The sequence below is a fragment of the Culex pipiens genome, chromosome 3 (genome assembly GCF_016801865.2).
Source record: "Culex pipiens pallens isolate TS chromosome 3, TS_CPP_V2, whole genome shotgun sequence".
Taxonomy (NCBI): Eukaryota; Metazoa; Arthropoda; class Insecta; order Diptera; family Culicidae; genus Culex; species Culex pipiens.
The window spans coordinates 148852764-148869362 of record NC_068939.1 but is presented as its reverse complement, the minus strand read 5'-3'; the positions used below and the strand labels follow the sequence as shown (position 1 = coordinate 148869362).

General features: G+C 37.8%; 1 protein-coding gene across 9 annotated transcripts; it reads right to left on the bottom strand.

The window, feature by feature from the left end:
- Positions 1-685: 685 nt before the first annotated feature.
- On the bottom strand, positions 686-11773 carry LOC120432194 (MFS-type transporter SLC18B1-like). Of its 9 annotated transcripts, none has more exons than XM_039597340.2 (8): positions 10618-11773; positions 3061-3378; positions 2492-2988; positions 2327-2422; positions 1932-2255; positions 1368-1502; positions 1179-1307; positions 686-815 (listed from the first exon to the last, which is right to left on the bottom strand). In XM_039597340.2, the coding sequence occupies exons 1-7, from the start codon at positions 10732-10734 to the stop codon at positions 1223-1225; spliced, it is 1572 nt and encodes a 523-aa protein (XP_039453274.1). In that variant the 5' UTR covers positions 10735-11773; the 3' UTR covers positions 686-815; positions 1179-1222. The 9 variants fall into 9 exon arrangements, with proteins under 9 accessions (XP_039453274.1, XP_039453276.1, XP_039453277.1 ...); XM_039597342.2 differs by having other exon boundaries at positions 686-820; positions 1199-1307; XM_039597343.2 differs by having other exon boundaries at positions 1199-1307.
- Between the last annotated feature and the right edge of the window lie 4826 nt (positions 11774-16599).

Here is a 16599-nt window from a genome sequence, read left to right as displayed (position 1 = left end):
AGGTAACAAATAGACATTAAAGAATTTAATATCTTGCTTCCCTATTCGTGATCAGAACTACACTAAAACCCGATGGTTTGACACGACATCGTCGATGTCGAACAATCGTGGTTACTTACTGGTTACTACACAAAGCTCACTCAAGGCTGTATATCATAGGTACTCGCGATCTTGCTTTGCATTAGTGTGAGTGCATGATTCCGTGCCACTAAAACAAAAAACAATAACAAACGAACAATGGACCGTGCCAGGAAAACCAAAACATAAACAATGTCAGTGTCAGTGGAGTGAGAGAGTCAGAGATAACGATTTTGACAACCGCACTACTACACACTCAATTGCGAGTACCTTAGGTAGAAAGCCATAAAGCTCACTACCCAACGTTTGGTTTGATAGTATGTATGAGTCCCTTGTAAAAAGTGACAGTTCGTCTTTTTTTAGTTTGACTTTGTCAAACCAACGGGGCACAAACTAAAAAAGTGTCAAACGAAAAAATGACCAACCACCGTGGGTTGAGTGTAGTTAAAAATGGATTTTCTTTCAAAATTTTCATTAATTTGTAAAATGATTGTACTTTTGAGCTGTTTTAAAATTTAATTTCTTACCCGATGGACCTCGTTGCGTGCTGGTGCGAGAAAGAAGGGCTTTGCGGAGATGTGCAATGATTAAACACTTTGTTCACACGTCGTATATTCTTATTTATTATAAATAGCCTATTTATTTCATACTTTAGCTCTGCCGCGGGGCAACCATCGATTTGAACCAGCTTTCGCGCGCTCGCTTTTTCAAACGCTTATCTTGCCTTTTTGTTTACACTGCTCTGGGGGAAAGAACGGAAAAAGCTGTTATCTTCTCACTTGTTTGATTTCGTTTTTTTGTTTGATTTATTTTAGTTTTTTTTTGTGTTGTTAATTGTTCGAGCTGTTTCCGTTGGAGTGACCCCGAAATGTTTGTTCTATTAGTAAATGTCATGAGTTTGTAACATTGAATAGGGAACACAATTTTACATGCATATTTTAAATATGGTTTCGAAATAATCGAATGAGGTCAAATTGGGATGATATTTTGAGCATTACAGCGAATTCTTTGGGTTAGTTTCGGTTTCGACAGATTCGGAGGGTCGTTTCGTGCTAGTTATGGCCAAAGTGAGCGTGCTCTGTCCATGCAGATATATTTACATCTACTTAAGTGACCGGACCATTGGTCAGAGAGGCGCGCTCGGTTAAGACATGGTGTCCTGGAAGGCTGGCCTGGTTTCGAAACTTCCGTACTGTCGCCCGTACTGTGCCACGTTACTAGTTTCCAACCTAGAACGGTTAAGTATTAATTCTTCATTGGACTCGCACCGTAGCCCGGCTTCGACTAACTCTGTGACCGACCGGGCCCAGTGCCCCTGCTTGCTGTTGTAGCTGTTGGTCAGGATCAGACTGTTGGCCGAGGGCAGGCGCCATGACTCGATGGCGAGTGAGTGCTGACTGGCGGAGAATCCGGCCGGTTTGTTGCTGCATTTCGGATTTTGGGGGAAAAAATAAAAATGAAAAAAAGTGATCTATAAGTTTTTGTTGTGACATTGAATAAGAAGGATGAACTTGTCCTAAATCGACTCACTACTGCTACTCCCAATGTGTGTGTTATTGTATAGAACCCCTGTCGGCCACTGACATTTATTTTTGTAAATATACTACAAAATGATAACAAAAATATAAATAATCTTATCAACGATTAGACGCACGTTACGTGCGTCCAGTTCAAGGAACACGGTTAGAACTATTCTTCAATGGTGGAGAATGATCTGTCTAGAATACTGAGTAGGTCACTATTGAGGCTAGTGATTGGTAAAATCGCCAAATGTCTGCAAAATGGATGATCAAAACATTATGAGCATGCATAAAAGCAACTGAATAAAGACAACGCTTCATCCAGTAACGTACCCTCGTAGAGTGATATCCAAGCTGCTACTCCGGCTGGCCACACTTCCATCGATCGACTGGCCGTCCTGGCTCTTGAGCAGCGACTCCACCGACGAGATCTCCTTGTACTGCGTAGGCGTCTTGCAGCAGCAGATGAACAGCACGATGACTGATCCCACGATCAGCTCCAGGACCACGATGAACAACGTCGAGCTGCGGAACCCGATGGCGTCGAACAGAAATCCACTTACCGAGGGACCCACGAACGCGCCAAAGGCGAACGTTGACGTCCACAGACCGGACACTAGTCCGTAAGTCTCGATGTTGTCGGGCAGGCCGTGGGCACTGGTTGAGAAAAGAGTGGCTTTTAGTACGTCTAATGAAAAATTATAAACATTTATATAAACAATACTTACATTGCCGTACGCAAAGCATCCGTAAAGCCGGACACCAACACTGCAGCGATTCCAAGCCCGTGGAATACCAGCCCCACAATAATCACCGCTAACGATCTGCAAATAAAAAAAAAAAATGCAAAATTTACATTCAAGTCGTTTTTGACGTCCAGCCTAAATACTCACGTTTCCACCGGGAAGAACGGTGCCGGCCCTACAATCAGGAATCCAGCCACCACCAGGAAACACCCGATGGCGGAGCACACTTTCGGGCTCAAACACCGATCCAGCGAGAGACCCCACAACGGTGCAGTACCGGCGTAGATTCCTCCGTTGATGACAAACACCAGTCCCAGCACGATCGGGCCCAGGTCAAACTGGCGCAAGTGTGGTTCCAACGTTGCGCTTAAAAATCCAATCGACGCAGAAGTTGCGCAGATTGCTAACGAGCACACCAGCACACCCGGGATCCTCAACAGGGTCATCATCGAAGCTTTTTTGCCACCGTTTTCCGTGGGTTCGTCCACGTGCCTCGGCAGAACGCACAGCGTTAGGATGGCCACACAAAACAGTGTAGAACCCAGCACCACGAAGGGCAGGTAGTAGCCACCCACGGAGTACAGCGCCCCACCGACCATCGGACCAACGATCAGTCCAAAGCCGAAGCACGTTTCCAGGGATGCCTGATGCGGAAAAAATTAACATTACAAGGTATTCATTGAACAAAAAATATCCAAAACCTGATCAAAACTTACAAAAGTGGTCGCCACGTTGTTCGGGAACTCCATGGCGATGATGGCAAAGGAGGCCGTCAAGAACGCGGCATTCCCGAGCGCTTCCACTATCCGGATCACAAAGGCCGCCGAGATGAAGCCCGTGTGGCCCGGGATCCGGTCCAGCAGTCCGAAGATGATCGCGGACGTCCCGGTGGTGAAGATGCCGGTGTTGAATAATACTTTCGGTCCAATTCGGTTGATGTACTGACCGTAGATTGGGGAGATGATGAACACGACGAGCTCGAACACGCCAAACACCAGACCGTACTCGGTCGCGGTCGCACCCTTCTTCTCGGCCTGGAAATCAGGGAAGTAAGCAAATACACGCGATGTAATTAATATTCGACAGTGTCGACACTACGTTGGTTCTGCCTGGATGGCGTAATTAACGCCGGTTTCAAATTGCTAGCGGCGCCGGAAAAAAATAAATCATGCCAATACAGATTTCTATTGATATTGTGAAGGACACCATGTTTTAGTTCCTTACAAAACTACTATCCTCTTTTTTCTATCATAGTACATTATTTTCTACGATAGGTGTGACCAAGGCTTTATCTAACCCTATAATGTGAAGAAGGTTTCCAATTAGGCAACAATTCTCAACATTCTTCTATGCTGGTAGCACGAATACTTAACAAGTTGGTATTTCGATGCCCGTGTGCTCTCTTGTTCTATCTAGATAGGAATCCCAGCAAGCTTAGTACAAAACACCGGCATCGATTTGGTCTTAATTCTTAATAGTCAAAGAAAGTACAGAGACATTGATTGTATGGGTAATTAAAGTAATTATTGAGTAATTGAAGTAATTTAATTCAAATATTAGAGTTGTTAAACGAAGCTTTTTTTTAAATTACTTTTACTTCGTTTTGATCATTTTGATCGTGATTAAACCATTTCTTTTGAATTTTTGTAAAATTTGGCTGTTCTGTACCATAAAAAGATTTTTGCATTGTATGTAGTTAGTTATAAAAGTATAAACTGCCCATTTTTGAAGATTTGGCTTTTATGCCAAATCAAGTATTCCGTGAAAAACGTGTTTTTGTATTCGTCACAAAATCTTCGCCAAGATAATTTTAAAGGGGAAAGGCATATTAGCCGTTTCGCTTTCATAATCGGTATCCAAAACTAGACATTATTTTAGCATATTTTAATTTTAGAAAGAAGCGTTAGAGCATTTTGTATCACATGGAACAAAAATCTCGATTTTGCCAAATGTGGATAACAGCCGTTTCTTCAATTATGGACGGTTAACGATTTATTTAGGTCTTTTTTTTAAAGAGAACCATATAATTAAAGTTGTAGTTTATTGGTGGTAATTTTAATCGAAGCAAATAATCAGAGTATTTTTTTTATTGAACAAACAAATTTATTTGAAAAAAATATTGCTAAGGCTAGTTCAAATATTTAAAAAAGTGTTTGTCCCACCTTCAAATCGTCCCGAACAATCAGGGGACAAAAACAATAATTTTTCAAAAATCATTAAAATGTGCACTCAGCTGAAATTGATTTAAAATACATTCCCCTGCGTTTAGAATCATTTTTAGCATGTTTGTGTCTATTCAAAAATCTTTTGAATTTTTGAAAAAAATTGTGTGCGGTACCTCAATTAGTTTTTTTAAGGGGTTACAAACATGTAGAAAATCACAAAATTTCATATTACAGAAAATTCATTAAATCCACTTAAAAGATGATTTTCAATCACTCCTGAAAGTTTCATGATTTGAATGAGTTAGAGACGATTTAAGCTCAGAGTTTTGCCATGAGCAAAGCAAACTGTCTAACTTTTTAAGCGTTTTTCTCTGAACACCAAGTGGATTTACGGGTGCCACGATATCTCGAGATGAGACGGACCAAATTGGCTGAAATTTTAGGTGAAGACTCCCAAGACATAACCCGTGTGCATGACGAAGCCCGATTTTGAAATTTTGAATTTTCAAAAAAATACAGAAATCAAAAACTGGCGAATTTTATATGAAAACCAGAAAAATATTTTTATCTTTTTTAAAAATAAACTTTTTGAAAATCGGCCTTCGTCATGCACACGGGAACCGGTTTAAGCAGTCTTCACCAAAATTTTGGTCGAAGCAATGTTGAGATATCGTGGCACCCGTTTTTTGAAACTGCTAACTTCAAATAGCTATATCTTGGCAATGGTACAACCAAATGTATTCAAATTTGTTTTGTTAATAGATGAAAAGTAAAATTTTAATGCCCTGAAAACAGATTTTGAAAAAAGATTATGTGTGTGCTCAAACCAACCTCTAACATTTTTGCCGATTTACATGTATGTAACCCCTTAAACTATTTTTTTTGTTTTCGTCATATCTTACATTTTTTTAAATTAATAATTGCAAAACAACTGAACTACTGTAAAATGCACTTTATAACATCTTTTTTCATTCAAATGAGACTATGGCTTGTTAATTCAATTTTTATATTTTTGAGGCATTTTGGCCACCAATGCGTTCACCAAAAACATCACTGGCGTGAGGGCCGGATCCTTGCGCATATTTTGGTATATCTAACATTGAAGTTTTTTTAATCTTTTTTGCTGGGGCCGATTTTCAAAAAAAAAAAATGCCAAACTTTGAAGGCCTGTACCGAGCTCTAGGATGCTCAAAACTTCAATGTTAAATATACCAAAACATGCGAAAGGATCTGGCCTACACGCCAGTTATATTTTTTTATAAACGCATTGCTGACCAAAATGTCTCAAAAGTATACAATTTTGAAAAGTGTATTTTTACGGGTTAAATCCCACTTTAAACTGAAAGGCGGAGCGCCAGTTCCTGTTACGTCCAATCAAGCTGATATTTGAGATGTGGGCTCAGTACGCCACGCCAACCGGAACCAGCCCCTGAATGCCCGCCAAAAAGTCATTTTTGTTTCATCCGAATCAATACAACTACAAAACCTCTGACACTTTTAGTAACTCATCTTAAAAAATCGTGGGACAACATCTTTATTTAGGGACACAAAATTTCATTTATTTTTAAAGAATTACAATTTTACACAAAAAAATTATTAAAAACCATAATATCTGTGCAGTGGAATTCCATAATTTCATTAAATATTTTATTTAAGTTTATTGAGGTGCACTTTTAAAAAATCAATAAAATATCCAAATATTCTCTGAAAACATGACCAAAACAGCTGTCCCGATTCACTCTACCTTGCCCTGATTGTACCCAGATGCCGATAATGCTTAATTTTTACCGGTTTCAACTCTCCGGGTTGTGAAAGAAAGGTAAAGCTTTCAAATAGTTTGAGGTTCAAACAATCCAGCAAATCATTTGAAAAGGTGCTACGAAAGGTTAAAATGCCAGTTCTGAAAATATTTGAAAGGATTTCTCTAGAAATTTTACGTAAGGAAAGTGAAAACAAAACAATTAGTTAACCAAATCGTTAAAACAGATAAGAATTGCTATCATTTTCGAATATTCCAAAAATTGTGTTAATTTAAATACTTGGTGTCAAAGGAACTTTTATGTATATAGGATGCCCTATTTAATATGATACAATAGGTCTATTCCCGTACCTGCAGAATTGCAGAATTTCTGCAGCTTCTGCAGAATTCTGCAGCCAGCATAAGTCACTTTTTTGCAGCACGTTCCCGTACTTTTCAGCTCGCTCTCTTCATCTCTCTCTTTTGCAGAAGTTCTGCTAGGAGAGAAGCCGCAAAACTTTTGCCTGGGTAGCGCGTTCCAGTACTTTTTCTGCAATATTGTACACAGTTGAGTGGATTTACTCAAATTGGGTGTTAAAGTTTTTTTTTTAATTATTTCAAAACATTTAAAAAAGGGATAGAACGGGGACTTATTTTTTTATGCAACTCAACATTTTATTAAAAAGATGCTTGTGCTTAGGTAGAAATTATACATTAGAAACAAATCAAAACTTTTACATCAGGTAAAAAATAGAAATGAGAGTGGCAGGTACGTTTAACAAATATAGTTTAAAAAAAATGACAAACAAAGGTTTAATATATAAGGGATCATAAATATCGTAAACTGGGGTGACTTAGATAGCCCGGGGTGACATTGATAGAAATTTGATTTGGCCACTAATTTTGATGCATTCAATGTAACAGTCACATTTTTTATATATGTTCGATAATAAGCTATCCCTTAATGCTTACATACTCAAAATTTTCAAAAATGTTTAAATATTAATTTGACGGGCATTTGAAAAACCTATCAAAGTAACCCCGGGCTATTAAAGTCACCCCAGTTTACGGTACATGTTTTGATAGCAGAACATTCGAAGATTTTTTTTTATTCAGGATAACATAAATAAATTATGGATGTCACATGGAAGAACAACGGTGACGCAGCATAATTGGAAAATATTAGAAAGTAAATGAATCAAAAAATCAAAAATATGGATACACATAAATTTAGAAACTCGGAAATTAAGAAATTCATAAATAAAATATTTTAAAAAAGCTAATATTTTTTAAATTGAGAAAAATAAAACAATCACAAATTCAGCGCTTAAAAATTCAAATAATTAAAAATTAAGTAATTCAAAATGTTTAAAATTCAAAAAAAAAAACTTAATTTCAAAAATTCAAAATAAAAAAATAAGGTTGATAAATATAAAAGTTCAGACATCTAAAATTAAAAAATTCCAAAAACTACAGTTAAAAATTTCAAAGAAATTGTAATTTGAAAAAAAAAAACAATTAAGAATTTATGAATTTTAATTTCGACAAAATTACATAATTATTTTTGGTTCATATAGAATACAAATTGGTAGCACCGTTAAAGGTACAATTTATTATTTGCTATTTAAATTTACCTATTATTTTAAAACACACATTTAGTTTATTCAAAATCAATTTAAGATCAAAAATTATTCCTAAACAATTATTTATTTGAAATTATTAAACTCAAAAGAAAGTTTTTAAAAACATTTTGTTTTTATAGTACAATTTTTTTGTTGGAGTACTAGCCGTGCTGTAATACTATGGCTTAAGTTATCTTTTTTTTTTTTTATCAGGTACAAATATTAACACTTACAAAATCGTTTTATCATTTACATGAATAAAATAAGCTTGAAATCGTTAACACAAGAAAATCGTTCTCAATAAAACCAGATATAAAAAAACTACCCCAAAATCATTTATTATTACAACTTATAATAAAATGCTTGATTTCATCCAACTTGCAAATTTTATGTAAGCGTGTACTCAACATCCATCACACCAAATTGCAGTAACTTTTCAACGAGAAAGAGAAGAGAGAGCTTGCAGAAAAGTACGGGAACGGTTTTGTTGCAACTTCTACCTCTCTCACTGCAGAAGTTCTGCCTGAGAAAAAAGTTACTTTTGTTGCAAAAAAGTACGGGAACGCTCTGCTGCCGTTTTTGTGCAGAATTGCAGAATTCTGCAGTACGGGAATAGACCTAATACTATAAAACAATATTTTAAAATCCCTACCATTTTTCGTTCCTCATCTTTGTTAAACTTTGGTATTGGATATTTAATGAACTTTTGAATCTGTAAAATTTAGTGGGGTCATTTTTCCAAATTTTGAAATGTAATGTTATTTGATAGTGTGTATCAGTGTTCTACACTGTTTTCGAGCAGATAAAAAAAGAAGGATGTTTCAACATAAGGGGTTTGCTTGTAAACACCGCGAGTTCTGGCGAATTTAAACATTATTTTATTTGTATGAAATAGTTGGTCGTTGTTGATCATGGCAGTTCAGGGTACCAACGACAGACACGAACGAAGGAACAAAATAAAACTTTGCTACACACAAAAAAATAGTTCTGGACAAGTTTTTAAAACACAAAATTTTAGAAAGACAAATTTAGTTCTGGAAGAGAAAATTGCCCTTCTGGGTTATTGCAATTTCGAAATGAAAAATGAATTTCCATCCTAATGACATGTCTCACAATTTTATACAATTGAGTATTGAAAACTGACAGAGGTTTTAAAACTTTCTTTGTATTTTAAAAATGAAAAATACAGTGTTTTTTTTTTCTTGGAATTCTAATTACGCCAGCAAATCAGGCGTCGACCTTTACATAAAAGTTTCTTTGATACCAAATTTCCAAATCATTACCATTCTAAAGCATTAGCTGCAAATTAAAAAAAACACCTATTTTTTCGAATGTTCAAAATTGAATCACCCATAGGGGAAATATACCCATTTTAAGCCTAATAAGCGGTCGTGTTTGAATGATGCTGGATAATCTGGAGTGTTCCTTGAAATTTACTAAAACCAAACTCACCAACGTGTAGAGCAACTTTTTGTGAACAGTTCTGTTTATTTTTACTTTTATTAAAAGTAATGCAATTCCTTTTACAAGCATTTAAAAAAATATTTCCCAAATGCATTCTAATCAGTCGAGGGCATTGGGCCACGCCCATTTTCCTATAGAGTAATCTACGTGCGTATGTATTGCGTGTACGCACACAAAAATAAAGTGAGGTTAAATCTTGTCAGCCAGCAAAATCAAATGGTGCGCTAGTGTGCGTACGCGAAACGTCATAAAGCTATATTTTCAGCTTAGTTCTTTTTTTCTTCCAGTGCTCTTTTGGGTCTGCTTAGTGCTGCCAAAATTGATGAAATTTTAAGCGAACACTCACGAAAAGTAGCATTTATAGAGAAAATTTCCTGGCATCACTGGCTCACTCCAACAGGCGCTGCTGGTGGTGTTGGTGGCCACCCTTTGTCTTTATTTGCCTTCGCTTCTCGCTCGGTTTTCTTCAGCCTTCGATTGGAATGGGTCGTCAAAATTCAAACGTCAAAAGACTTGGCGCGTTTGTTTTTTTATGGCGCTTGCTAATTATTTACATGTTTCGGGATTATTTTTCAAGTGAGTGACTAACTAATGTGCAAAAAAACATGTTGCCGGTAGTTGAAACAATTTTATATCTTAAGCGCTTTGAAATCGTTAGCGCAAGAGAAAAAAAATTATGGCAACTTCGTTAAGCAGTTAACCTCTCATCTTGCGTGTGGATGTGAGTGCCACCAAAATGATGAGAAATGGCCTCGCAAAATAGAAATTATGATCAAAAGTGCATTAAATTTGATCTTTTTGGCCAGTAAATGGCATACATTTGCGTGCTTACTTGAGGCGGTGCTGTTGCTGGTAAGTTTATAGCCTAAATAGTATTTTTGGAGCTTCAATCGAGCATCAAACTCTTCATATGACGAAGATAGGTGTTTGATTAGAAAGCTTTTCCCCTATGTTAAAAACTACTTCTCGTGGTGCTGAATTCTGTAATAATTAGTATCATCCAAATCATTCCGTTCGTATAAGCCTGGTTTAGATATTGAAATTAAGGAATCAAAGTCACTTAGACATCAATAACACTAACCGAAACGGTACTTAATTGTTTATTTGCTTATACTTGGGAGGTTTCTGCAATTTGAATTAGAAAGTATTTAACAAACATTTGAATCTCAAATTGACAATAATTTAAGTGGACAGCTAGAGGTTTTTGACTAAATTATTTCTTGTAGTTTTTTTTATTAAATCATGTTTAATCGAATTATTACTGAAAATCTAAATAGTTTTTACCTCATTCGGGAAGAACGGTGCCTGTAAGCTGACGCAGATTGCATTGCAAAAATCCGCCAGACCCATCACCGCCAGTGTCAGCCACTGGCGCTTGGTAAAGTTGAATTGCCATGGCATGGTGCCACCACCGTCAACACAGACTCCGTCTAATAATAAATATCTCTTCCTTATCAAGTGATGGGGATCCTTTCGCGCCGGTGTTGCTCCACTTGATCGCTAATTAGTGCAAGTGCGAATGACTCTCGCGATCGTCGACGACTAATTATTGCCAAATGCGATAAGCGGCAGAGGATTCGGCCGGCCAGCCACAACGGGGACACTCACTGCTGCCTTGTTGGGTTCGACTAGATTAGAATACACACAATTTCACGCACCACTTGTCGAACTGATTCTTCTGTGCACCGTACCAGGGTACGATCGTGGGATTATCAGTAGACAGTCGATGATCTCGGTCAAGTGTTGCGAAACGCAGAGATTCGAGCTGACCTGCAGCAAAGGCTAAGGATGCTATGTGCTAGAACGTTCTTTAAGGGCACTATAGATTAAGTGTCTCTTCTCTAGATTCACGGTGATTTTTGTTGTTACCACTAACAATTACACGCACACACGCACACTGTAGACTGATTCTTTGGAAGGCACTTTTGGGACACAAAAGTGATAACTCTAGCTTCGTGTCGGCCGAGGAAACAAAGCAAATCCAGATTCATTGAACTTTTGCACCGCACTGCACATATCACACGGAACTCGGTGGAGCGAATACTGACAGGCAGGAGAAGGTCCTATCACCGCGGGGTCGTCGCGGGTACCGATAGTCGGACAACCTTCGGGCACTGGAGCAGCGATTTGCGCTTGCACATCTTGGGAATCACGACGTCAGCAGGGTATCGAGTTCTGCCACTTCAAGCACAATTGCATCACGAACTATTGTGTCCGCGAAACTTCTATTTCCAACCGTACACCTAACCTTGACGTTTCAGAACCTCGCAAACCACACACACGCCGGCAGAATCAACCGCTCAAGTACTACTCCCCGTACCGATGCTCGAACTCTACTGATGATCCGCGCTCGGAACAGATCGTCTCAAAGTAACTCTCAGAGCAGCAGCTTTCCCGAGCAGCCGAACTGTGCCTTATCGATCGGATTTCACTCACCCAACAAGAACTCCCAGATCGGACTGAGCTCGGGTGGGCTTTCTCCGGGAGCGTTTATAGCCGGGGCAGCAGGATTGGTAGTGGATTACAGGCAGTCACGCAGTAGTAGGTAGAAGTTTGTCGATCGGTAGTAGATTTTGTCTTAGCTTTAGCGTCGTAGAAGCTTATCAGTTGGCTAGAGTCGTCGTCACTGTGTGCGATCGAGCGATGATGAGTAATTGAGCCTTTTGAGGTAGATCGTAAAGGGAAGTGTATCTACCTGGTAGTATCAGGAGGAGACATGTTTGTAGCTAAAATTGAACATGTTATGATGATTCAGCAGGAAGGATGCCAAATCGATACTTTTATAGATAAAAATTCGGTTCTCTTATATGAGATTTTAAACAGAACTATTAAATTAATTGCATAACTCATACATAATATTCAATAATTGAACTGGATAAAATCTGTAGCAAGATATAGTTTTTCGTAGTCAATTTTGGGTCTATTTTTCAATCTCTTTTCATCTTTGCTTTTATATTTTTTTTCTTGACAGTTTTTACACAAACCTTAAAACGTATTTGCAATGCCTTATCCTACCATCATCATTTTTGAAAATCGTGAAGTTTGGACACTGCTGGATTATTTAATTTGGGCCAAAAGTATAGCCTATGTAGCGGTTGCACTGCTGGATCAGAATGTTATAGTTAAATATGCACATAGACAACCCTATTATCTTCTGTCAATGGTACTAATATACTTCTTCGACATCCTGTAGACAACGCGTAATAAATTTGAACCCTACTTCCGAAAGGTAATTATGATGCTGCCCCGGAAGCACACATGAGATGCATCACTGCTGGCGATACGGAGCTCGTGTTTTAAGGCCCAACGAGTCGTGTAACCGTTATCAAGGTACCCCGCGCCAGCGTCTGCATGGCGAAGAGGAATCCGTCCAGTGGACCCAATCGATCTGCATCAATCCAGTATTGGCCACATCTAAAAATGCACACAAGGCTGAAAGAAAAACAAAACTATCAATCCTGCTGGGGCCTATTTTTAGACTCGGTGAGTTTAATCCCGAGTTATCAACACTGGTAACATTGGGACTGATATGAACAGCAACAAAGATCGCCAGGAAACTCTCAATGAAGCACTAAGCTTGAAATAAAATGAGTACACACAGTACAGTAGTCCGCTGCTTATGAAATTATCAGCCTTGAAGATTACTCTCTCGACACCTTCCAGTGCCCCAAACATGCAAGACCTCTGTACACAAACATTACGTGATTGGTTGGTTTGTGCTCCTTTCCTGATTCTTCGGTCCATCAATTGACGTCCGCCAGCTGGACGCGTCTACCGTGAACAAGACGACGACGACGACGTCCTTATCAGCAACCAGTGTCAGTCAGTCCAAGTCCAAGTCAGTATGCGGTGCGGCGGCGATTATGCTTCTTTTGATATACTTAGTAAAGCTGACAGATGAGTTACAAATTAATTATGAGCGATTGCACGACGAATGCTGCAACAATGTGCTGTGCAGGAAAGTTGAGACTCAGTCATGTCTTGATGAAATGATTTATGTCAGGTGTTGGCTAAGCGGTAGGTCGATGGCTTTTAGTTGAATCGAAATCGTATGATTTGATACTGTTTTTTACATTGATACCTGGATGCTGGATCCACATTTAACAAAAATGTAAATCCAAAGTACAATTTCAATTGCAAACATTTTGCATTAGTGACACATCTATTGATTGCAATTCTGTTCAGTGCACCTGCACAACTATATTCAAGTTGAATATTTTTTAAAATGCTGTTCTTAAAAAAAATGCATTCAAGAGATGGAAAGTAACGATTGTTGAGGCAACTGCAAACCTCTTTTTACACCTACCTAAGCTACCATCCACCCCAGTATTCGAACTGACGACCTTTGGATTGTGAGTCCAACTGTCTAGCAGCGACTCCACCGAGACAGGAACCAGGGAGACGACTCCTACTCCTGGACTGAACTAACGACCTGGCCTCTAGGTAAGACCGGGGCCAACATTTACTTCCCCGTCCGACGGAAGGCGTGATTGGACAAATCTCGACTCGAAAAATGCCACCCGGACCTTCTGGGATCGAACCCAGGCCAACTGAGTGAGAGGCAACGATGCTTAACCCTACACCGCGGCTCCCGGCATGTATTTATTCGAAATTCCCCAAAAACTTTAAACAAGTTTTCAATATTTTGCAGAAAATATGCAATCAGCTAAAATTGTGATTTTGTATTTCTGCAGAAAAACGGTACATTAGGAACAGCAATTTTAATAATAATGCTGAAAATCAGTATACAGTCCACACTCTATTATCCGCCCTAGAAACATTCTAGGTTTTAAGTAGGCCATAAAAGCCTATATAGGTTGTATGCGGTTTTGCAGAACCTTCATAAAACCTGTAAGTTTGATAAAGTTACTAGGGCGAAGGCCTTGGAAAAATTTTACTCCGGATAATCGAATTAAGATAAAAAAGTTTGTTGTTGTCTTATTTTAGATATATTCGCCATTGTATCAAAAAGTATTACTTTACGATTCTGATATTTTTGGTAGAGAGAAGTCAGCTATTTCATCTTTCGAGATTGAAAGGAAAAGTAAGTAGTACAGCACGAAATTAACATCTTTAGCAAACGCGGGACAATAGCTTATAATTTATGTTCTCTGCCAAACTTTTACAGTAATCACTCATAATCTGCCTTCATTACTCTAATGTGCGTCTTCTGGTCACAAGTTTTTCCGCGCGCGCTTATCGCTGCCAGAATGAGTTCCTTTTCTCAACCTTGGCAAACAAAGCTCGCAAAAAACCAAGTGGCAGGAACTTTGGACGCCGTAATGCTATGAGGTAATTGCTCTCCGCTAGTTGAAACTGTCTTCTTGCTTGGTATGATTTGTGATTATTGATAACAGAGGATTTGGTTATGCTGTGTGCTGTAATTAGCAACAGTTTTTTTTAGCAATTTAACGTTATCGCTTCCTTTTTTGCGTTTATTTTCGATGATTAGTTAAAATGATGAAATAATGTTCGCTTATTGCGTGAGAATAATTTGTGTTGCCGGTGAAAGCGTTTGGCGTTTCGGAAATGAGTAAAGTAAGTAAATCTTTCCCGTGAAGAGTAACGAGGCCGGTATTTACAAAGCGGATTCAGAGACAGTTATTGATTTAGGGGAGTGTGGGGTAATTTGGACACCCTAAGGAAATTGCTCGGTTACGGGCTGTATAGATATTTTAAAGGAATGTGGATGACAACAGAGGATAATAGAGACCATATTTGATGGAAAAATGTCATTCATTTCGATAAATTTTGATGAAAAACCCATTTTTATCGCAAAAGTTAAAAGGTGTCCAAATTACCCCCACATTTTTGTGTGGGGGTAATATGAACACCCCTATGGGGTAATTTGGACATGCCTTGTGGGGTAATTTGGACATGCCTTGTGGGGTAATATGAACACCTTTTGTGGGGTAATTTGGACACATGTTGAAGAATAAGTTCAACATTTGATTTTTTGAGCATGTTTTTTATCCTTCAACCTGGTTTTGTAATTGCTTTATGTTTTGAAGTGTTACTCACAATATTTCATCAATGGTTTAAATAATGATTTTGGGATAGAACTATAATTCAATAGGAAGATAACAAAAAGTTCAGTGTAGTATACATAATTTAATCATTAATACTGAAATGATTTAAACATTGATGCTGGATCAGGCACACTATACTTGTTTTTAGTGATTAAGGTATCATTAATGTTTATATAAATCAATCTTTATATAGAATTTATTAGCCTGAAAATATCATTTTTTTAATTTTTACATTCTGTAGCCCTTCAAATTTAAATATTATTGTAAACCAGCATAGAAATTAGAAATGTCAAAGAAGTTAATTAAAAGCAATCAACATTAGAATCTTGTTGAACGCCAAATGTACAGTAATCAGATTTTCATCAATTCGAATATTGGAATAAATTTATCTAAATTAAAAAATAGGGGTTTTGTGAAAGTTCTCATTGCTCACATTCATTTTTGATTGTTTTGACATATTAAATCCCACTAAATTTATCTAAATCTCTTTAAAAACTCATCCAACCATGAAAGTTACTTTTTGTTGCCTGACAGGTAGACTTTCAGGTATGTCCAAATTACCCCACAAGTCATGTCCAAATTACCCCCATAGCATATTCTATCATAAATTGCGATTTTTGATGATAAAAATGGATAAAATGCACAATTTTTATGCGTACATATCTCAGGCATCGTCCAAGCAACCCCCTTAAACAAAAAATGTCCACTTTTTTGCCATATAACCCCTGCAAAACCTTATTTCCTAACCTTCAAATATTAGAACTTAAGGCAGTGCCAACCGGCCTTTGGAAACTTTTACACATTATACCAAAACTACTTAGCCTATTTCAACTTTTTTGGTTTGTCCATACTCCTAGGCCATTACTAGTACTAGCCTTATCACTTAAATTGCCGTTTTCACTTTATATCCGAAGAAAACGTGATTTTTAAAGGGGTGTCCAAATTACCCCCACTGTCCATATTACCCCAAACTCCCCTACTTACGGTTACGGTTAATGTTAACATTCCATAGGTTGTCTTCCTAAGGTGTCTTGATGAGGTCCAGTTTGTGACGATAAACTAGAGGAAATATACCCATTTTAAGCCTAATAAACGCTCGTGTTTGAATGATGCTGGATAATCTGGAGTGTTCCTTGGAATTTACTAATACCAAGTAAACCAACGAGTAGAGCAACTTTTTGTGAACATTTCTGTGTATTTTCACTTTTATTTAAAGTTATACTTTTCCTTTTACAAG